A 25,000-nucleotide genomic window follows, 5' to 3' on the forward strand; every position below is an offset into this window, starting at 1 on the left:
TGGGGAGTCTATCGATGTAGTGCCGATATTGGTTTGTTGTTTCAGACAGGACTTTACAAAGTCACTGAATTCACCTGTTTTTTACCCCAGAAATGTAAATATTACGTTTTGCTCGAAAGTGCGCAAGACATTGGCACGCGGCATCCATCGCAAAGCTTAGTGGTTGATTTAAAATAAAAAGATGATTGGTTGATGTTATCTTGTGAACAAGTATTGTTAAAATACCATGTGAAACCCTTCTTCTGTACGGTGACGTGTTTCTGGCTGCCCAATCAATGACTGGGAAATTCAAGGGTCACGGAAGCGCAGGTGCGAACTGAGAAATAGTTTGAAGAAAATTAATTTCCTGCAGTCTGCACAGCTTTCAGTCAGGACAGACTACAAGGCGCAGGGCAAAATATAATCAAATCTAGGACAAAAGATACTAGGAGCGATCCTGAACTCATCCAAGGAGGATCTCAAAGTTTAACGTAAGTGTAAAAATACATATTTATGAAAACAATGTGTGTGGGCCGCTAAGTAAACCAGGAAGCGCATGGCCCGCCAAAGAAAAAAAACAAGCGCGGCCACGAAAGTGAAATCTCCAGTGATAATTCTTTAGGCATGAGAATGTTCCTAATACTGTTAAGTATCCTATAAACGCAAGTACATGAAACTGTCAACACACACATGACTTCTGCGCAGTTAGTTCTACGATAAACTCAATGAGATAAATAATACACAGTGCATGGGACGAAGTCTAAATGACATAATAAACTACGGGTCTTTTCCTAGACTAAATCAATAACATTTGTGCACCTACGGAGTAACTTTTTACCGATCCATAAACCGTTCCTGCACTTTTTGAGGGGTTCTGTGAGACAGATAAATACCAACAACTTACCATTCCACCTAAGAAGAAAGAGAAGGATACACAAAGTTAGACATATTAGAACTGTAACATGTATAGCAACAAAAAATTTGAAAATGTGTTCACTCATGCCCAAGATATACAAGCCTTCACTAACTCCCAATGTCTGGCACGAGGGATTTCTGATCATTCCTCTATTTTGACGATCTTTGGCACACAACGCACCAGACGTCCCAGCCCAATCATGATACAACTGTGGGCGCCTAAAATACCCCACATTAAAGAAAGCCTCCGGAAAGATACTGACTTTTATTTTGCTGAAAATAAGGGATTGGTCGACTCGGCTGTGACGCTTTGGGGAGCATTTGGTGCGGCAATTAGGGGCTGGGCAGTGGTCGAACTGGAAAGTGACATATCGACCATGGAGGATGCCATTTCTCAGGCCCCCGATCCCGATATCCAGCACTGTCTTCAAATGAAAAGACTGGATTACAGACAACTCCTTTTAGAGGAGGCCACAATGCGCTCCCTATCTACCTGCCATCAGATCTATGAACATGGAGATCGTACTGGCAAACTCCTGGCATGGCTGGAATGCAAGGAGCAGGCAGTGCGATGGGTACGAGCCATAGAGAGCCTTGATGGCACACTCTTAACTGACCCCCCAGGGATCGCTGATGCCTTTGCGTCTCATTTTGAGGAAGTGTATAGGGTCCCATACACATCTCAAGCCTCAATGTCGGAAGAGCTCCTTACCACCATCAATGTGGTGTGCATCTCCCCACACGACCGGGATGTCGTGCAAGAGGACATCACAGAGCCAGAGGTCCACAAAGCCATACAAGATGTTCATTCCGGTAAAGTGATGGGTCCCAACGGACTACCCATCAAGCTTTTCAAACCGATGGCGACAAAACTAGCACCCCACCTGTTGAAAATGTATAAGGAATGCTTCGAGTCAGGACGTCTACCAACTGATATACGTACTGCCGCTAATGTAGTCATCCATAAGCCCGGCAAGCCGGCGGAAGGCTGCAAATCATATCACCCTATCTCCCTACGGTGGAAGCTAAAATTCTCGCCAAGCTCCTGGCCAACCGACTCCTTCCCTACATCACTGACTTGATTCATCCTGACCAGTCTGGTTTTATGCTGGGCAAAAATACGGCTAGAAATCTGCGTCGGGTGCATGCTTTGGGAAGACTTAGCACCATCGAGGAGGAAGCAATCCTATTGTCACTAGATGCCATCATGGCATTCGATACCATCAAATGAGATTATCTTTTTGCCGTATTGGCACGCATGGGGTTCGGGCCCAAGCTGATTAGATGGATCAGACTACTGTACACGTATCCCACTGCACACATCATCGTGAACAACCATCGTTCGGCCTCTTTCCCCCTGCGGCACAAGGCAGGGCTGCCTGTTGTTCCCGCTCCTCTTCGCCATGGTGTTGGAGCTGCTTGCCGTTTGGATCAGGCGAGATCCGGGTATGCGAGGAATTAAATGGACCAATGTCAAATTAACTTACTAGGGGGTTACCTTTTTCTGCATGATTAAATGGACCAATGACCATGAGGACCGAATATCACTCTAGGCGGATGACGTATTGCTTTATCTGGCCTCTCTGGCACGTTCACTGCAAAGGGTGTCACATATCTTTCATATATTTGATGCACACTCGTGATATCGGATAAACTGGTCCAAATCCCAGATGTATGCACTTTGGGGCGAGCCCCCATTTAGTCTGCGGGCTATGACATACCGGTCGCAACTCAAGGTTTTCGGTACATGGGTGTTTTCGTTACCTCCGACGTCACACTCTTCTTCGAACGGAATCTGCTGTTTCCCCTCCAGCGCCTGAGGTCAGACACTGGCGATCGCTCCCCCTCACTCTTTTGGGACACCGTCCCTGTTTAAAATGCTTGCCCTGCCGCGCTTCCTCTACGCACTGCAAAATGCTCCATACCCGGTCCCAGACTCGTATTTCTCTCAAATAGAAGGCGTAGTGCGAGGGTTGCTGTGGGAGGACCTGCATGACGATCCCAATTTCCACACTGACCACTGGCTTATGGGTGGGAAGGCTATAATAGGGCGCTACATACTAATCATCGTAAACTTCACCTGACTGGCCCCACGGCTCGTACGATTGAGGTGTGGCATGGAGTCATGAGAAAGCTGGGGTGGCACAACCGTCTAACCAAAGCAACTCCCCTCTGGGAACCCGACATACTTGGGCAACTCAGCACTTGCCCGGGCTTTGACAAATGGGACACAATCGGGATCTCCACGGTGGGGGACATGTGGGTGAAAGGGAAGGTGGCCACATTTGCTGAACTCCAGGCTAAGTACCAACTTGCACCTTCGGAGACATTTTGGTATCTCCAAATTAGCCATGCTATTTCAACGCTATTCCACTGCCTTCCCTACTCCTCCCCGCTGGAGGTCCGACTGCTATTGGATACAATGGACCGTAAAGCCATCTCCCTCACTTATAAAAAACTAGTGAAAAATCGGGCTGACCCGATGCAGAATTTACGGCTGCGTTGGGAGACAGATCTGGGTAATATAGATGACGAGGAATGGAGAGATGCACTGGCCTCTCCTCGAGAGGTAGCGATTTCTATGCGACTCCGTCTCGTCCAACTTAAAATTCTTCACCAGGTTTATTTTGATGCCAAACTACTGTTTGGGTTGGGTAGGAGACCTGACCCGCTCTGCCTCCGACGTTGTAACCAAACCGGTACCTTCACACATATTCTCTGGGACTGTCCCTATATACAACACAATTGGGGAGAAGTTACCCGCCAACTTGCCAGGACTTGTGACAAACCCCTGATACCCTCTCCCAAACTCTGCCTCCTCAATATCTGGGAGGCTACCGACCTCTCACAGGCGGAGCAATCGTGGGCCTCGATGGGGTGGATTATTGCTAAGGGTAATATCGCCCAAAAATGGGGGGCGGCCGTGACTCCACGAATAAGTGACTGGGTACAATATAAGTAATGGGACAATGTCGATATTTTGTGTGAATTTCGCCAATACGACTGTACTATGTCATGCACCGATGCACTATTGTTAACAATAAAAACAGTTATAAAAAAAAAATACGCCTTTCTGTTGGTTTTTGTTCCAAGGTTTCAAATAGACATTAACAAATGAACATAGCGCAGCTTGCGATGTAAAAATGCCATAAATCCCACAGCTCTTTTTTAAATAGCTTGGTGTTCAAGGCTGTCACAGTTTCTTCGACCAATCAGTTTGAATGTTACCGTTCTGGTTTCTAGATGTCTGTAATAACGATTATCTATACTTTCCCTCAAATGTGTCTACGGTTTAAAATGCGTTTCAGGTCAGGCGTTAACCATCTTTAATGCTGGCACCACGTCACATGCTTTGTGAAACACTTTACAATAGAACAGCAACAGGTTTGCCAGGATTTTAAATGGAGCCACAAAGCAGTCACCTTTAGCCCCGCCCTGATGCACAGCGTAATATTTACAAATGTCTACCCGTCCGAGCTGCTGATAGCAGATAGGGTGTTTGTAGCTGCTCTGCGGCGGCATTTACCTTCACCGATGATGGTTTCCGTGATTAGTCTCGAGCCCTGCAGCACCATGTCCGTGCTTTGCATTTCTGTCTACATATGCCCTCTGGAGCATCCAGTCCCGTTGAAGGTGTCCGCTGGCGGCATTGGAGTGTTATTGAAGAATTTGGTTAATTTCATTAAAAGTTTGTGTGTTTGTTAAAGCGCCACTTACCAGCGAGGCTTCTTCCCTGGCACAAGTTACAGAGAGTGCACCACATAGAGAAGGTAGGCATGGTGCAGAAGGAAAGTAAACACATAAAAAACATTATAGCACGAATACCGCTGCGCCGTAAAGGAAAGTAAACAAACCTACAACAAGCAAAGCAGCAAAGGAAAACAAGCACGGCCACTAAAGTGAAAGCGCTGTGTTTAATTATCCATGACGAGGGAGGAATGCAGCTGCCACACAGCGCGCCGCTGCTCGCTCCTGAGACTCAAACGCCGTGGGAGCGAACGTTTAGAGAAAAAGTGGGACATGCACCCATCTTTGGCCAATTGCGTGCTTTCATTATTGAAAGCCACATGCAAAGCCCAATGGAATGTGTGGTAGTTGCCCAACCCACACGGAGAAGTCTAGGTGAAAGTTTGGAGTGCTTACAAGAAGCCTCCCCATAGAGCAGTGCATGAGTGCTGCGCTAGGCTCGACCTAAAAATGATTGGAGTTACATGGACTAGAGGCAGCAGCTGCGATTAGCTCAAGTAATGCAGATTGCAATATTTCTAGACATATAAAACTGGATGGTCTCCCTTACAGAACATAATGGTGACTTGAGGGTAGATACATGAAGTGTGTGTGCGTTGTGGGGAGGTTCTGAGAGGGTTAATCCTTACTTGCTTAACAGGGATATGGCCAACCAGAAACTTTTTCACCCTACCATCTGCATTCTACTCAACGTTAGTTATGAGTCCCAAGTTCATGGGCATGAAGACTAGAGTTGTTTAAGTCTCTGAATATCCCAATTATTGGGTTATCTATACTTGATATATTTCCCTTTTTTCTTTCGCTTACACTCATTACATAATTTTTTCTCACTGGCGACTTGGTTTAGGCAGCAAGTATCTTGTGGGAACTGAGAAAACTGTGTATGCGCCCTTGCTGTATATTGATACCCTAGCAATTTCCATTGGGTAATTTTAGAAACTGTATGGACAATACACAGAGCTAGAACATCTTCTGCATTTTGAATACAAGGGCATACATTTTTGCAACAGACACCTGCCTTCATGTAATGAGCAGAAAAAACATAATTATTTTGACATCTAAGTATATTACACAGGAAAAACAAATTGCAGTTTTACCCACCTCTAAACTATACCTCATCACAGTGTTCATAAATCATGGTACTATAGAAGGGCAAGTCAAGAGATGTGGACGCGTGAGAATTAATTACTGACCGGTATCCCAGAAAGATGCATTAGAAAGATTGGTCTCCATTAAAAAAAAAATTATTAAGGCTATTATTAGTTAATTAAACTGCATTTATAATTGTAAGCATTACAGATTGCCTTTTATCTAAAGTATTACATTTTTTAAAAGAGTCCCACATCACTTGAATGCCAGAGTGCTGGAGCAGTGCATGAAAATTAACCTGCATCCAACAATGCATCCTTTCGATAAAAGTGGAAGACTATATATACTTCTAAGGTCTATTAATTAATCAAGAATGACTGCTCAGAGAAGGGCCATGAAATCTCAGAGGTAAGCTGCAGACATCGGCTCAGAGCATGCTTTGAGATCAAACAACAACATTCAGCTTGCCGCTCAGATGCACAAGGAGTGTTTGGCTTTTAGACTCTTAAACGTCCTGCCAATCTATATGAGAAATAAAAAGGGCCTTGTACCCTTTAGTGCTTCTCTAAACACCCATTTGATTTTCTTATATATTTGTATCTAAGAGCAGGCAGTGGGCAAAACGACTCTTTTACTAAATAGTTTATTAGATACCCCGTATTTTCTTGTTAATAGGTTAACTGCTACACTCCTATGTCGCCAAACTCAGTAGCTATTGATCCAGCTTTATGTCCAGTTGAACACAAAACCGGTAATAGACATAACAAGGAAAGGTACCTGCTGCCTCTACATTATTAAACTGTTCCGCTGTTGCCACCTGAAGTTACACCGGGTCCTGGAGCTACATGGTCCCTCAATGTTAAAAGGGTTGTCTGTGACATTGGTTAAATTACTAAATACTCAATGTAAAAATTGATATGGAATGAGTGGTCCACAGAACTACATATTTTCTCTTTCTCCAGCTAGCCACATGTTAAAACATATATAGTCAAGGTACACATTTCCCTCAACACCCCAATCATCATGTTTCAGATCCATAACATAGTTCCATTGCTTTCTTAAGGAGGAAAGGCGGGGAGTGGGGGGGTCACTCTAATCTTTGCAACACGAAGGGATTAGACAGTACCTTTACAGAGAGACATACTTAGCTACATGTCAACTTTCTTCGGTCGTCATCTATGAAACATGTTATGGAACCATAATTTATCATTCCTCCAATGCTGCGCAGAAGAGGTAACAGCAGGAGAACTAGCGTAATTGTAAAGAACCTTTTCCTATGTAGTTTAGCATGGAGTGAAAAACCGCAAAGGATGAATGTTGTCTGTTACCCTGTTGTCTGTCCAGTATGCAGTGAGTGCAGAACTAACAGAACAGTAGAATCTTTACTTCCACATTTTTAAAGTTCCGACCTATCCATGTCATTTTAACATGTCTTTCAATGTATTCTTAACAGCATTGATGGAAGTCCTCAAGGTGACGTCCTAAGATATGGCCAGAATTTTGCTCTTCGAACCACAGACGACTTTACTGGGCATGTAAGTCAAACATGTTTGTGCTTGTGCCTTGGCGCTGAAAGCTGTTCCAGTGCTGTAAGAAGAACTTGTACTGATCAAATGCTGATATGAGATGTGGCAGAGGAGTGGGCTTTAATTCATATTTTAATGTCTGTCTTCAGACCTAACCCTAGGTTTATGAAAGATACAGTGGTGGCCATTATTTTATGATCTGTTATTAATTTTGTGGCGAAATACAATTTTAAGACTATTGCCTGTAATAAATTATGGAGGTGCTTGGGGGTGAGTTTGTAGTTTAATTTGGGGCTCAAGGGGATGAAGTTGATGGTTATTAAAGTGTGCACAAGAGACAGTACTGTCCTCTACAGATGGAGGTAATTGAGTCCCAAATAAAGTTACAACTGTACAATGTCGAATGTTAAACCACAAAGATGCCCAAGGTAACACTGTAAAACTATTTGTTATAACTTGGGTGAAACAGAATAGCTCCATGGTGGCATCTCAACCGTACACCAGTACAGCACCGAAAGGTGACTGCACAGCTTCATTTTGACCCTAGTCAGCTGACATGCAAGGATTGGTGGCACTCAGATGAGTTTCATGTTTCTTGCCATCCACTTTTTCCTTCAGCTTGGCCCAATAATTTGTGATCTTTACCATGCTCACCAGTGCCTGCCACTTGGGTGCAGTGTAGAACATGGCTCCTCCATTGATCTTTATCTGTAGCTTGTGTATAGATCAGTTTGAAGACTCACATCTATCTGTGACATTGCGTAATCCTTCCACTTAAAGTTGCTGACTGAGCAGGATAGCGTATGCTCTACACAAATGGTCCATAATTCAGAACCGATTTGGACTCCGATTCCTGCTCCATGGTCAGCCACAGATGTATCTCTTGGTTCAGAGGACACCGGATTAAATATTGTATTAAAGGAAGAATGCCATTTAATTCTAGGCGAGGCCTGCGCTTTGTACATAAGTAGATACTTCATAATGTTTCCCCCTGGTTATGGAACCGACCACACGGTGTAATAAGGCGTTAGATGTTATCTTTGCTCCAGCAAAAATAACAAAATGTATATGACCACTCATACCCAAGAAAGCAAAGAAGGCAGTTCATCTATGTACTAAAGACCCAACAATATTAACACCTTAGTTACACATAATGCCACTTGGAAATATACAAGGAAGGAATGAACATTGCAAATACGTGGGAACAAATCAATGAAGCAATATGTCCTTTGGACTCATACAGAAACACACACACGCATGCACACACACACGTGAAATGCAACTTTACACATTCAAGAGAAGGAGCTGCATGAAACAGGAAAACATCTACACCCTCACAAACTGGGAATATCTAGAGTGATTTACGATGACGTGGACATTATCAGCAACCTACTTATGCTTGGCCACACTGACCTCTCAGCCTAGAAGACTCGCCTGCACACCATTCTGGCTGAGCTAAAGATCATATATGCACTGCAAGTTGAGCAGCAACCGCTCTGGTGCTTAAGGGCATGTGACACCTTGGGTGCGGGTACCAGCATTAAGTTCTAGAACAAAGAATTACAGATTGCTGTAGAGGGGCCCTGCACAGCCCTTTGCTGCAGTCGGTCTCATTTTTAAATAAATAATGAGTTTTGTAGTTTGTGATGTTTGCAATTAAAAAAATCACGAAGTTCTGATTTGGGACACTTGGCAATTTCACATACATCTACTTTCCACTAGAGGCATGTTTGGAAAATCTCACTCATCCAGATTCAAGGCTGTGTGTCAGGAGTCAGATTGATGCAAACTGTCATAGTTCTCTGGACACAACTGTAGCTATAAAGTGCACACAGAGAGTGCCATGACATGCGAGGTTCTCCCTTTGCCTTACTAGCCACCCATTCATTACACGTGTCTCACTCTTAGAAAGCTTAAAGGAAAGCCATTTGTTTAATGCCAGAAAAGATATGCCAGCTTCCTTAAATATGAACTCCTAGGCTTTTCCACATACTCCAAATAAATACAAAGACCCCAAGTACAGAAATTGTGGTCTACTGCTTAAATTGTAACCACAGCGACACATACAACTATGGTCTAGATATACTAAGCTTTTTCACATTTGCAAATACTCCAATTTTATGTGTACAACCGCTTTTTCAAAAGTACTATTCCCATTTTAGGAGTCAGAAAAGTTTTTTTCCTGACCACTAAAATAAGATCCTGAAGGATACCAATTCAGTCTCTTGAAGGATTATAATGGGGCCTTCCAAATACTAAATTGGTATTGTAAGAAAGTGAGGTTAAGGTTGACTGGGGTGTGAGCCCTGGTCAAGCAGCAACCACAATCCTTGTCAGGGAGATGCAGAAGCCAATCCTAAATTAACCTGAGCTCAACCTTCTGGTAGCTTGGCACAGAGCAGTCATGCTTAACTTAGAGGCAATGCTTAAAGTATTTGTGCAACATTTCAAACAGTAATAAAGTGAAAAACACCACAGAAATAGGATTCCACACCAAGTTAGAAAAATTGAGTTTTTTTAATGAATAAAAATTATTAAAAAGCAATAACAGACATGGTGGTCTGCTGACCCTAGCAGGCCATTATCACTGTAATGTTCTCCAATCGGAAGGCCTCCAAGAGAGTCTAAATTTGTGGCCAATACCCTGCCAAAAGGAAAACATCGACAGGGGCTTGCAATGCGAAGTACAGCATCAAGGATGTTTGTGCAGTCGGGGCAAAGTCGCAGCAGCAGAGATGTATCAGTTCTGCTTGTGGTTGTGCCTTGCTGCAGAGGAGTTGCGTTGGTTAGGATGAATCCACAAAGGCTGGCAGAGCACCTTAAGCTCATCTCCAAGGATCCAGGACTAAGGTGGCAGGGTTGACTCACAGATGGCAAAGTCCGGGTGCAGGTGCAACGTTATTGGAAGCTCGGTTGTCCCTGAGGCTGCAGATCAGGAGGCCAGCCAACTATCCCTTGGAGTTCTTCTCACACAGGCAAGAGGTCAGCACAGCAGGGCAGCAGTTCTTTAGAGCAGCAGACCAGCATAGTGACAGTCCTGCCAGCAGCACAGCAGTCTTTCTTCCTAGCAGAGAATCCAAAGGTCCAGAAGAGTATTAAAGAGTGTACTGAAGAGTTTATGTCTGAGGTCCAATATTTATACCAAGTTGTGACTTTGAAATTTTGGCAGCCCTTTGTGTGGAGGCAGGACACAGCCTATTTAATTGTAAGTGGGGCTGAGACCATCTCCTCCCTCTCTAGTTGCAGTTTCGAAATTGTAATTTAAAAACCAACTTGACAATGATTTAGGATTTTTCCTTACAATTCCAATGACACCAAACATGAACTGGTGACGTGCTCCCATTTGGAAATTACAGCATATTAAATGTAATAATATACCTCCAATACTAGTCTATGGGAGTAGTAGGCCTTGCATTAGTAAAACACCAATTTAAGGGTTTTTCACTAGCAGGGCATGTAAAACGTAAACACTTAATTTCTAACTCTTTAATTACATTGTACCCTGCCTGTCCAGGGCTTACTCTAGGGGTGTCTTATATGTATCTAAAATGAAGGTTTTGGGCCTGGCAACCAATTTACTTTTGCTAGGTCGAAATTGCAGTTTAAAACTGCACACGCAGGCTGCAACGGCAATCAGTGATGCACGTCCACTAATAGCATTTAATTTGCAGGCCCTGGGCACAAGTATTGTCACCTTAAAAGGGACTTACAATAAAATTAAATATGCCGGTTGAGTGTAAGCCAATCTTACCATATTTTAAGAAGCGAGCACAAGCACTTTAGCACTGTTTGGCAGAGGTAAAGGACACAGAGTCCTAAGGCCTGCAAAAACAAAGTTAGCAAAACAGGAGGTCTGAAGGCATAAAGTTAGGGGCAAAACCACAAGAAAGATAATGGGTATAAGAGGTATCTTATGATTAATTGTTTCTGACTGAAATCCAGTCATGAAACATTGTCATTTTACCAATATCTCAAAGGAGGTTGTAATGCCTTCTTAAAAGGGAAGGTGTACCCTTGGCACTCCCAACTCTTAAACAAACCAAAAAAAAGTAAACTTTTCTATTTAAATGTAGTCACATTCCCTTTAAGAAAACAGCCTACATATAAAACAAGTTTGCGTTATTAAAAAGCAATAACAGACATGGTGGTCTGCTGACCCTAGCAGGCCATTATCACTGTAATGTTCTCCAATCAGAAGGCCTCCAAGAGAGTCTAAATTTGTGGCCAATACCCTGCCAAAAGGAAAACAGCCTGTATCAGTGTAAACATAAAAACACTTCTAAAAACCTGCACAACCACAACTTAAAATGCCATTCAAAGAAGGAAAGTGAGAGAGAATTAGTCATTTTTACATTTTTCTGAAGGGGCCAGCACAATGTAACTTTGTCATTCAAGGTAGCAGCAACAGAGATGGCTAAGATTATTCTGCTTGAATTTTGTTGTTTAGGGATGTTACTAAAATATTGTTTATTTTTCCCTTTGTGGTGCAGAGTTAGGAAGCATGTTTTAGATTAGATCTAATTATTTTATGCACTATATAGAATTTGGGAATATTATAATAATAGTTGATCATTTGGCAGTGTTTAATTGTTTCACTGATTGGTGAAATGTCTTGCTCATAATAGTTTTGTCCAATATGTACTATTACATTTACACAGAAACAGAATGGGCAAAACCTTTGTTATATCAGCCCCCCTTTTCTAACAACTCAGTATTGATAGCAGGTCAGCTTTCAAACACCCACATATTTAAATGTTCAGTAAAATGCTACCTATAAAAGAGTGCTGTCCCATACACATGGGGTAGTAGCGAAAGCATGACATGAGACTTTTCACATACCAACATAATTCATAGCTGCAAGGTGTCCCATTATTATGTGTAATACCTTCAACTAATCCTGGTGTTTTACCCACTTGCATCTTACTGCTGTGGTTATTTAGCCTGTAGTTAAAAAATTAACATCATAATTACAAGTCCCAGAATACAATGTGATATCAGATCTGACTTAAAGTGAAACATCTACCACGTGGACACTTGGTAGCTATGTGAATATCCACACAACAGCAGTGCCAACTTAATGTAGCCAGGCGAATAGTGCAGAAAAGCAGTGGTGAACATGCTTGAAGCATCATGTTTCATGTGCCTTAGAATACAGGGATACAAATTAATCTGGTACCAGTAAACATTTTAAAGGCTTCACAAGCTACTATGCTCTTGGAAGGGTTGGCCACCCCTACAGTGTCATATTGCGTAAGGAGTAAGAGAATGAGTGCAAACTGTTTCCAGGAACGTATTTATTAAAACATTTTAATATAGCACTCTTACTTTTTTAATCCATTAACAGACATGGAAGCCAGACTGAGTCCTGACAGCATGAGTGTGAATGTAAGCGAGTGCAATGCACAAACTTTCTGTCCTTAAGTCAGCCTACCATAAGTACACTGGACATACTGCCAATGAGAAGACATGCTGCATTACTTTTAAATTAAGTATGTGCTTTACAACAATCACTGCAAAAAACAACATGTTTTGTAAACACTGGAAAACAGTTTGTGTCTATTTCGGGGTTAGACAGCTGAATAAACACTGATAAGCATGGACTACAAAAGATTGAGAAAACACCAATTAAATTCACAAAAAATAAACATACTGTGAATAAAGAATAGATTGTTGCTGTTTCCACGGTGCCCCTGTTCCCTTTATGGTATTGTTAGTAACCCAAAAGCAATATCTCTATATCAATTACACATTGAATAGCGTTTGTGGGGCTACAATAACTTGTCTTTCACATTCATCGCCGGCGCATTGAACCAAGTTTTCCCCGTGGGTAGGAAAACAGTCTTTTTAGAGTTACTCCAAATTATAACTTAGACAACACTAAAAACAGGACAGCCTATGCATTGGGCACTGATTTCCCTTTTTTCTAATTGATTATGTGCACAACATTTCTCTTACACCAACCTTCTCCTGCACTATAGAGTGAAAAGAATTGCCCAACTACCTTTCCAATTAGTCATCCTTATACTTAATTGATGAATTTAGTCTCTTATTTCGAGTCTTTGTTCCATTGTGCTGCCCTACAACACGGGTTTTTGGGGACTGCTCTTAACTGCTCTCTAGTCATGGTGACGGCCTCCCGTCTCTCATAAGAGGCTGAAACGTCAACCTCTGTAGTAGAAAACGTATAGATACAGTAATCCCAATGTTAAAGACATTCTGGGAGTGAAGAGTAATTTGTCTTCTTTTTGTATGTATATATACGTGTCTATTTTTTCACATTTGACAATTGTATGAATACCGACCAGAGCACTTAAATTCTAGAAACACTATTGCATACTTGTATAGCAAATACACATAAGGTATTTAATTTATTTATTATTTTTGGGTTGGTCTTAAGTATTCTACTAATCGCTTTTTGTGTCTGGATCGATTATGCATCCTCCTATTAATAAATGTCAACTCAAAGTGGGTTCACAGCGAAGATATGTTTTATATACAATATATTACTATTGTTCTAGGTTTCTTTTGGTGTATTAGGCTAATCCCTGTCTTACATTACTGTGCCTCAAGTAGAAAAGCTTTCTTCCTCACAGGACCTAGGTTTTTTATTAAAATCCCGATTCATATAACACTGCTCTGCCCCTATTAATATTTTGGATTAAAACTGAAGACGCATCTCATCAGGGAGCATTACTATCCTACAGACAATAACCACTTCCTCCCTCCTCTATGATGTGATTCACACCGTGCGCCCACTGCTCTTCACTTCATTGTTTTCCAAAAAGAACTGCACTATATAAGTTTCAATACATGCATACAAACATACATACATATATGCATGCATACATGCATATATACAAATAATTTAACAAATCAAGAAAATGCATTCCATTCTTGATTGTCAACCCTCTTCATAAATTGTACTACTTGTATTGGAAGGTACACCAACACCATTTATCTTTTACTTAAATATACCAAATGTTGTGGATGACTGTGACTACAAGATTTCCTAAATAGGTAACATTGCTGATGTCACAAAACACCCTAAAAAGGTATGACTCTGATATTGCATTGCAAAATCTACACAAGACCTGCGATCAAATTCCTAAAACCCAAATATTGTACATTTGTTATAAATTTAGGAGAGTCCTACTTATGTTTAGTATATATAGGGCTACCTTGTGGTTCATGGTGTCCTCTGCTGTGCCCAGAAACAGTTCAAATCTTCCCAAAAAAACAGATGATTCCCAAAGTGCCAGTTGTATATGTAGCTACTGATACGATAAGGAATCATCTATAATTGGGCTTCTGATGGATACATCTGCCAGTGGATTCCTCACCTTGTGAATATCCCCTGCGCCAGCATTCCACTGAACTTTTCTTCCCCAGCACTCCACGTCGACGTGGGCGACGTCATAATGCATCAGCTCCGCTCGCGACTCCGTTCGACGTCACCGGAGCCATAAGAAGCTCACGTCGGCGTGATGACGTCAGTTCCCTTTTTTCCGCGCCTTCGACGCGCAACGGTTTTTTTCCAGTGCTCGTTAGCTACTTTGTAGTTTAGCCGTGTTAATCTGTTAATTCGAGTATGTCTTCGACTAGAAAGTCGGGCTTTAAGCCCTGTAGGGAATGTGGAGGTCTGATGTCGATGACGGATCCACACCAGAACTGTTTATGGTGCCTCTCTTCAGAACATGATATGGAGGAATGCGGATGCTGTAGAAGCATGAACCCGAAAGCACTCAAGGAGAGGAAGACTAAGCTCTTCATGAAAAGGATCGGTGAGGAGAAGAGAGGGAGGAAAAAGGAGAAGTCGAAGAGGGGGTCGTCGACTTCGAAGTCTTCGCGGTCGAAGAAGCTCCACAAGAAGAGGAAACATTCTTCTCGACGTCGGTCCTCGAGGTCCAGGAAGTCGAGGTCGAGGTCGGCTTCGCCCCGTCGACGCCGGAGCAAAGGCTTGTCTCCTTCTCCTTCACCTTTGAAGTCACCGAGGTGTTCTCCTTCGAAGAAGCAGACTCCGACTCAGTCCCCGACGCAGTCATCGGATCCGTCTAAGGCATCGACTCCGGTTCGAGTGGAGTCGGATGCTTCCATGCATGAACAGGAGCAGGAAGAGTCTGTTCCGGTACCTGAAGAGTCTGAGGCTCCGGTAGAAGATACTTCGGAGCCGACGCCGGAGACTCCACAAGGGGATACAGGGTCTGTTCCTTTTCCTCAGTTCCCGGCTCCAGGTACAGATTCTGCCAATTTCTTAAATGCTATGTATGGCATTTTTAATAGGGCGGCCTACCCATCCGGAGCACCAACTGGTCACGTGGGTTCGATGGCTTTTACACTGGGGGTGCCGCAGCAGTATGCTCAGGCCCCCTTTATGCCCTTTATGCCGATGGCGCCTTCTTGGCAGTTTTGGCGCAGTCTGGGGATCCTATTCGACCTCGGAAGGACCAGCGGACTTCGGAGCCTTCCTCGACGCCGAGGCCGACTCCATCGGCGCGGCGTCCGGCGCCGCCGACTCCACCTATGGCGCCGCCGACTCCGGTACCTTTGGCTCCTCCGACGCCGCGTACGACGTCGTCGACGCCGGCTCCCCGGATCCGGTCGAGGAGGGAGGCCCAGAGGGTGTTGGAGGAAGGGAGATATCAGACAGATGTGGAAGAAGGTGAGGTCGACTCTTCTTCAGATGAATTTGAAGGCATTGCTGAAGCTAGTGGGTTGGATACAACCCCAGAGTGGGAGCATGTATCTGCCAGGTCTTCTCCACCTCAGGAATTGGCTCCCTATCATGTAGTGATCAAAAAGGCAGCAGAACTTTTGGATTTGCAGCTGCCTTCTGTGGAGTACAAATCCAACTTGCTTACAGAAGTGTTGCATTCTCCATCATCAACATCAGAGCCTTTGTTGCCTTTCAATGAGGCCATCTTGGAGCCGGTCTTGGAGGTGTGGAAGAAACCCCTTTCATCTCCGGCGGTGTGTAGACAGGTGGCAAGAAGGTACAAGGTTGCACCAGGGGATCCTGACTTCTTGTCAACTTATCCATCTCCGGACAGCTTGGTTGTGCAGGCTTCATGTTCCAAGCATGCTTCGGGTGCCTTCCCTCAGTCTCCAGCTGACAGGGAATCTAAAAAGGTTGATCAGGCAGCCAAAAAGACCTTTTCCACAGGAAGTATGGCGTTAAAATCAACTAATGCTACATGCCTGTTGGGGCGTTATGTACATGCACTAATGGACTCCATTAAGTCTTTGGCCCCTAAGTTGCCTGAGGGGGATAAGTCGTCCTTTTTGGAGGTTGTGGCGGACACTCAGGCGGCTGCCAGGCAAGTTATCCACATAATATAAACAATGGTTCCATAGGGAAACAATTAATTTTCAATCGTAATAAATCAAAAAACACAGCATTTATAAATCAGTTGAATAATCAATATCGAACAAGAATGTACAATTTTAAATACAGAAATTTATTCTTTATGTTTTAAGTTGAGTATCAACTCTTTCAGAGATGAACAAAATCCTATATAAGGAAAGAAAAGGCTGAATATACAATATTTTTGAAAAACGACGCAGTGACCAAGTGAATAAAGTGACTTAGTGCAATAGGTGACAGTGTAGGTAATTACAATATATGCACGTATTTACTAAGTAAAACCAAAATATATACAAAATTCTTATTTTGAAAAGTCCACAATTTCCTCATGGGTATACAATAAACCTTGTAAGGCACATGTCCTGTCTTTTGTTATCAACAAGGAAATCCGATTAGTAGGGGACTGGAGAACCGTCAACGTTTCGACCCTGAATCAAACACTATTTGTGAGTAGTCATATCGGGTCTTCTTCAGGACACAAGAGGTGTATACCAGCCTAAAATATAGGTAATAGAGCAAATGTCCCCAATAATATCGCAGTTGCCACTTGTAGTCAATCAGAGGGGGAACGGGCTCGTAAAGAGTCTTGGCTGCATAGGGGGGCCTCTCACTCTGCCAGGTTAATTTCTTCTTTATTCTCTCTGTCTTTATTCTTACCGCTGCAATTAACAGGACTTTCTCTTGAATACTGACTTCAAAGTCGGAACTTTGCGTATAACACTTCGAAAGTAGGCGCAGCCATCAGGACACAAATTCCACTGGGCAGCAGTGTGTTTTCTGTCAGCTCAGTTGTCTCTATCTTTTCTTCAAGCCGTAGTTGTTTAACTTCTGCCTATTTTTTGTTTCAGTTATCGACTCTGGAAGCTGTGTTTTCTATTAAACAGCGGTTCTTCGCGTAAATTTACTCACAGGAACATTTGTGAGCTTTAAAAGCTTTGTGTGTGGGCTCTCGTACTTGTGGTATACTTTCCAGTTAATGTGGCACGTCTTAAATCCTTCTGTTCGCTCTCATCACGTTTTTCGAAGTGAGGCGATGGCATTTCCAGTTTGAAACATCCCAGCCAGGGCTGGATACTGCGGACTCGGTGGCAAGGATCATGGGGTCGTCTGTTGCCGCAAGGAGGCAGGCTTGGCTCCGTACCTCTGGGTTCTCAGCTGATGTGCAAGCTACGCTGGTTGATCTGCCATTCGACGGACAGAAGCTGTTTGGGGAGAAAGCAGACTCTGCCCTGCAGCGATTTAAGGACAGCAGGTTGACTGCAAAATCCTTGGGACTGCAAGCTCCTGCTAGGGGTTCGTCTTTTCAGAAGTTTAGGGGTTTTGGAAGATCGTCTTTTCGCTCTTACCGGCAGCCCCAACAGCAGCAGCAACAACAGCAGCAGAATCCCCTCTATAAATCCTATAGAGGGAGGCAAAGGGGTCGGAGAGGTTCTGGACGCAACCCCTCTTCTTCCTCCTCCTCTTCTGCTCCCAATGAGGCATCAGGGAAGCAGCCCTAGATCCCCCATCCCGGATCATGTAAGACCTGTGGGGGGTCGGGTGTCCTACTTTCTACGGGGTTGGAAATCTGTTACAACAGACCTTTGGGTTTTGAACGTTGTAGAGACTGGGTACGCCCTTCCCTTTCGGGAGTTTCCTCCCCCTTACCCTCCTTGCCAAGGTTATTGCTCGGAAGACCATCTGCTTCTCCTGCAGAAAGAAGTTCTAGCCTTACTTCAGAAGGGTGCAATAGAGGTGGTTCCGGAGCAGGAAAGGGGTCAGGGATGCTACTCCCGGTATTTCCTGATTCCCAAAAAGGACGGCAGATTGCGTCCAATCCTGGACCTCAGAATCTTGAACTTTTACCTGAAGCAGGAGAAATTCAAGATGCTGACCCTTGCGCAGGTTCTTCAAGCATTGCAGCAAGGAGACTGGATGGTGTCGCTCGACTTGCAGGACGCTTACTTTCATGTCCCAATCCTGAAGTCGCACATGAAGTATCTCCGTTTTACGGTTGGGTCGCAACACTACCAGTTTGTGGTCCTCCCGTTTGGTCTTACTACCGCACCTCGAGTCTTCACGAAGGTGATGGCAGTGGTGGCTGCTCATCTCAGGAGGTCGGGGATTCCGGTTTTCCCCTACCTGGATGACTGGCTTCTGAAGGCAGAGTCCCCAGAGATGGTGCAGCGTCATCTGCAGGTAACATCTCAGCTGTTATTCGACTTGGGTTTTTCAATCAATGTGCCCAAATCTCACCTGGTGCCCTCTCAACGCAACCTGTTCATAGAGGCGGTACTGGATACTACTGTGTGTCGAGCATTCCCTCCTCCTCAAAGGATTCTCTACATTCAGGAGATGGTCCCTTTATTCCACAATGGAGCGGTTGTTCCAGTTCTGAAGGTCCTTCGCCTGCTCGGTCTGTGCGCTTCCTGCATTCTGTTGGTCAACCATGCACGCTGGCACATGAGGGCGCTCCAGTGGTGCCTCCGCAAGCAGTGGTATCAGCACAACGGAGATCTCGGGGAGTCGATCAGGATCTCCAGAGAAGCTGCAGCGGATCTGTCTTGGTGGAGTGTAGAGGGCAATCTGTCGCAGGGAAAGCCCTTCCACCTATCTCCATCAGTGGCCACAGTGATAACGGATAAATCCACCTTAGGGTGGGGTGCGCATCTGGGGGACCTGGAGATCAAAGGACTTTGGTCTCCAGAGGAAAGGTTGCTTCACATCAACCTTCTGGAATTGCGGGCGATTCGTTTGGCACTCAAGGCCTTCCTCCCTTCCCTTCGCGGTCAGTCTGTTCGAGTCCTGACGGACAACACGACCGCGATGTGGTATGTCAACAAGCAGGGAGGAGTGGGGTCTCTTTGTCTTTGCAGAGAGGCTTTACGTCTATGGTCCTGGGCTCAGGACCATCGGATTTGTCTGATGGCAAATCATCTGGCCGGGGTGCTGAACGTGCGTGCGGACAGTCTCAGTCGGCAGGTCTCCGCCGACCACGAGTGGAGGCTCCATCCGGAGGTAGATCGTCACGTCTTTCGGATGTGGGGAACTCCTCAGGTGGATCTGTTTGCCACTTTCGAGAACGCGCACTGCCCGTCATTCTGCAGTCTCCAGTATCCGATGCAGGGGGCGTTGGGGGATGCGTTTCAGTTGAGTTGGGGCTCGCAACTCCTTTACGCGTTTCCTCCCATACCCTTGATTCCTCGGGTTCTGAGGAAGATTCGCCAAGACCGGGCACAAGTCATATTGGTCGCCCCGGATTGGCCAAGAAGGGTGTGGTATACAGATCTTCTCCACCTCTCCTCGTGCCCTCCGCTCCGTCTCCCTCTGAGGGCAGACCTCCTCTCGCAGTCGGAGGGGCAGGTTCTACATCCCCACCTCCAGAGCTTACACCTTCATGCCTGGAGATTGAACGGGGCAACCTGAGTTCATTCTCTCTCCCACCTGACGTGGTGGACGTTATTTTATCGGCCAGGCGACACTCCACCAAGTCCATTTACTCCTACAGGTGGTCAAAATTTGTAAATTGGTGTGGAGAGAGATCTATTGACCCTTTAAAGGCTCATCTTTCCAATGTGCTCCAGTTTGCTCTTTCCTTGGCTCAGCAGGGCTTTGCTGTGGCCACGGTCAAGGGCTACCTTTCGGCCTTATCGGCATTTCTGTGCCTCCCAGATCAACCTTCACTATTTAAATCTCCGGTTGTTCTGAGGTTCATCAAGGGCCTTACAAACATGTTTCCTCCCACTCCATTTGTAATGCCTCAGTGGGACCTTAATCTTGTTTTAACCTTTCTAATGGGGTCCCCATTTGAGCCTCTACATAGTTGTCCTTTGAGGCTGTTGTCCTTTAAGGTGTTTTTTCTTGTGGCCATAACCTCGGCAAGGAGGGTAAGTGAGCTTCAAGCTCTTAGATCCAAACCTCCTTTTCTTACCTTACATGCTGAAAGGATGGTTCTCAGGATCAGGGCTGCTTTCCTGCCTAAAGTTGTCACTCCGTTTCATTTGGGGCAGTCCATTACTCTCCCTGTTTTTTACCCACCTCCTCATCCTTCCAAAGAGGAGGAAAGACTCCATCGCCTGGATCCAAAGAGGGCTGTGAGTTTTTATTTGGACAGAACCAAGGACTTTCGCCTTGATGACCAGCTCTTCATTGGCTACGTTGGTCGTTCTAAGGGTAAAGCGGTGCACAAGCGCACGTTGTCGAGATGGATAATATTGGCCATCAAGATCTGCTACGCCCTGGCTGGTAAGACCCCTCCTGAGGGCATTAGAGCTCATTCAAGTAGAGCTAAGTCATCTACATCTGCTTTGGCCCGGGGTGTTCCTGTGGCAGACATTTGTAAAGCCGCGACTTGGGCCTCCCTCCATACCTTCGCAAAGCATTATTGCTTGGACTCGGAGATGAGGAGGGAGGGCCACTTCGCGCGCTCTGTCTTGCAAGACTTTCTGGTATAGGAAGGTGGACACCCTCCTCCGGGAGTGGGGACTGCTGTGGGAATCTATTCACAAGGTGAGGAATCCACTGGCAGATGTATCCATCAGAAGAACAAGTTACTTACCTTCGGTAACGCTTTTTCTGGTGGATACAGTATCTGCCTGTGGATTCCTCACTGACCCAACCGCCTCCCCGTTGTCCACCTTCATATACCATGAAAAAGGTCTTGTAGATATGTGTTTTTGCTGTATGGTACAGTTGTAGGAAATGCTTGTTTTTCTTTGCATTCCTTTCCTTTGCATATTATATATCTGTATTGGTTTATTGTATACTGTGTATACTTTGAGTCTGTCGTTAGTCCACCTGTTCGCCTCGAAGGCACGGGGAAAAAATGGGTGGAACTGACGTCATCACGCCGACGTGGGCTTCTTATGGCTCTGGTGACGTCGAACGGAGTCGCGAGCGGAGCCGATGCATTATGACGTCGCCCACGTCGACGTGGAGTGCTGGGGAAGAAAAGTTCTGTGGAATGCTGGCGCAGGGGATATTCACAAGGTGAGGAATCCACAGGCAGATACTGTATCCACCAGAAGAAGCGTTACCGAACGTAAGTAACTTGTTCTTTACACCTCTACCAGAATAAGCTGTTGCTGCTAAATAGAGCATGTGTGTTATAATTTACCTCCTCTAGTTTAGATTTTAGAAATATGAGCATTTTTCTCATTCTTGCACTGATGAGAACAACATGTTGGTTGAGATAATTATATTGTACCCCATCACCCTAATGATTTTCTTATCGTGGTGGGCAATGCCACTCTCCACCAGAAAGGTTACATCAGCCCCCTCTAATCAGTCTCACGTCCAATACATTTTAATTGGTCTTTTCAATAATGCCTTTCACCTTCCAGCCAAGACTCTCAAGCGGTTGCCATTGAAGCTTGTTCAACGTGGTATTTCTCCTTGTCATTTGATATGCCACATCCTTTTCCCAGTGCTTTCCAACTGCCTACCATGTCCCCCATTCACCACCCCTATTGTCCTCCCTTCCTTGTAAATCCCAATCCCTCCCTGGAAGATACCTTGGACCTAAGCTGCACTTGTGTCACAACAGCTTCCGGTTTATCTAACCCCATAAATCTAGTAGCACACCTTCTGATTTTTAGTCAGTGGAACACTAGTCATACATAGCACCCTAGCAGGGCAGTGGGGCAGAAAAATATTTAATCATTTGAACTCTATTATGCAATTTTAATTTAGTCATCAAACAGATCACTCACTATCATTCTCCACTTTTCTCTGTCACAAAGCCTTGTACTTGCTGTATATATCCTTGTGCCACAGGCATAGAGTAAAATACATTGGGTACAACCTTTGTAGACCACTTTTAACAGCACTGGCTCTTGTGAGAAAGCAGTGCACCACACTGTCAGGAAGGGTTTGATCAACTGCTTCAATTGTCATCGATGGTGACCTTTATCAGGTTGGGCTGAAGAATGAATATTTGATTGCCACTTATGGTCAGCTGGTCTGGAGCATCAGTGCAGATTGATCAGTCTGTCCAAAGCTAGCATCCATTGGTGGCTAACCTGCTGCATGAGTGTGTTTCCTTGGTGCTGATGATATTTCCAAAGTTGTTATGCATTTGTGATCAATCATATTGATAGTTGTCTGTGCCCAAAAGCTGCTGACATGGTGATTGAGTTGCCTTCCCATTGATGGAAAAGAAGAAAGGCTTAAACTCATACATCTGACTCCACTGTAAAATCTTGTAACATTGTGTCCCTAATAGCCATCAGAGCTTTATCATCATTGTCCCAATTTAGAACTAAGGATTCGGAGGATTTTTGAGTAGATACAAGCCAGAAACCCTGTAAAAATAACATGACAAAAAGAAATATAATCATATATATTAAATGAATATACTACCCAAGTTTTTATATTTGTTTTATTTAATCCCATTACGGGTACCCGGATCTTTTTTCAAGCACTTACAAACAAGGGGGCTTTAAGCTCGCAGATTTTAGGCTGTATTATTGGGCTGCATTCACCGGGTGGATTCTGAGCTTGTAAATCGGCCGTGAAACTGGCCTGTCCTCACTGGCCAACCAACTAGCTTGTGGGACATCAATCTGTTTTTTTTTTCACAAGACCACAGACCCAAACTAATACAAGAGGGTCAGATTCATGATAGTTAGGGACAAAACGAGGATATGTTAGGAAATCTGCAAGAAATATTCCCTGCCTTCACTACATTATTTTACTATACTATGGGGAAATTCAATATTTCCAGAAGTATTTCATGACAACATTGGGTAAATCTAGCAACGTTTGGGTGTCAATAATTTAGGTCAACTGTATGACAGCCAGGGGTATTGCTCATTTTATTCATTACAAGAGGAGTATGGGTTCCCTCAGCACCTTTTCTATAAGTATCTGCAAGTAAGGGATTGCTTCCTATGCGGACAGAAACTGCTAGATGAACCCGTTACATCAGACTTACTGTCTTGTATTTACGGGAAGCCTGTTAAAATCTCTATTAGCACATTTTATCAGAACATTATTTCATCGACACATCATGATAGTTTGCTGATATCTGCAAAACTGAGCCGGCTTCTCGTATATTTTAGATAACAGTAAAGGACAAGGAGGCCTTGGATACTTTAGACGAATCAGTAGCCTCTATTAGTCTGAAAATTTAACAGCATACGACAATCTGTATGTTGTATTACACACCAGAGTATATTTCTAAATGGGCAACGTCTCGAGCCTCTTATACGTCTTACTGCCCAAAATGCAAGCTGTATGCGGCAGACTTGAAGCATATGTTTGCTGACTTTCATCTTTAAAGAAATTCTGGAAGGACCTTTCCTCTCTACTTATGGAGCATCTGGTCTACGAGTCTCAGCTTACAGATAAGGGAATTCTCCTTGGTCTAAATAGGAGGTTATTGGTTATGAAAGGTCATTGGCCTCGATCATTATTGTATGTGCCCGACTATGCATTGCTAGACCCATGATAAATCCCACTTGACCGAATGTCAGGGAATGTAGGGCACTATGACGACAGGCTTATGAATCCGAATCAGCCTTGGCTAAGGCCAGAGGCATTTGCTTGTGTTTAAAGCTAAAAAGGATATGGTCTAGTATGCGCTGGGATTAGTCCTGTGTGAGAAGTTGGCCTGATGTATGATGTCACTAGTTATAGTGTACACCTTATATCAGTCCAAATACCCTTATGGTGATTGGTTGTAAAGTCAACCTTATAGACCAGCTATCCTAGTGGTAGCATGGACAAGAGCAGTCTTAGGCTAAACTCTGAATGGCATGTGAAGCCAGCTGTGATACCATATATAATCCCTTGAATATCAAATGAAAGGACACCACAACAGATATATATATAAAATAAAGTGTATTTATTCTAAGCAACCCTCAGCACACTTTATGAGATTAGAGGTAAGTACAACACAGTCTTATTTAAGCATACATTAAGTCACACAGGTAAGTAATACAGTTAGGCCCTAGGGGCCACGCAAACCATATACTAAGTAAGTGGTATAAGAACCACTGTCACGGAAATAGAATAGGCCTAGGCCTAGGGAATCGCTGGGGCTACACTACACTAGCGTTAGTTAGGAAGTGGGAGGCCCACGGGATTCGTGTGCAGAGTGGAAACACTCACGCGTAATGCGTAAAAGTCAATAGCAATAGTACAGTTTAGAAAACGGTAGATTTAGGACACTTCCGGAGTAGCTAGGAAGTTGAGACTTGAAAACTAGACACTAGGATAGTCACTATCCTGATGAGCACCGGAGTACCCAAGTTACCTAGCCCACAGGCTGCGGGTGCATAGGGGTGAAGATGCGTCGTTTTTGTCGTCGACTCCTATGGATGCCTGAAGAAAGATGCTGACAGGCAGTCAGGGAAGAGTGTCCGGTGGATCCCAAGGCTGGGATCAAGAAGAGAAGAAACCT

The 25,000-nt window shown here is 44.2% G+C and overlaps 1 protein-coding gene across 3 annotated transcripts in view; it reads left to right on the forward strand.

Annotated features, from left to right (window-relative positions):
• Positions 1 to 25,000, forward strand: part of CFAP161 (cilia and flagella associated protein 161) — a 197,201-nt gene that overhangs the window by 119,118 nt on the left and 53,083 nt on the right. For all 3 annotated transcript variants that reach the window (XM_085646375.1, XM_085646376.1, XM_085646377.1), the window contains one exon: positions 7,184 to 7,265. In XM_085646375.1, the coding sequence (XP_085502501.1) occupies positions 7,184 to 7,265 (82 nt within the window). The remainder of the gene's footprint in view (positions 1 to 7,183; positions 7,266 to 25,000) is intronic.

The sequence above is a fragment of the Triturus cristatus genome, chromosome 3_1, assembly GCF_964204655.1.
Source record: "Triturus cristatus chromosome 3_1, aTriCri1.1, whole genome shotgun sequence".
Lineage (NCBI taxonomy): Eukaryota > Metazoa > Chordata > Amphibia > Caudata > Salamandridae > Triturus > Triturus cristatus.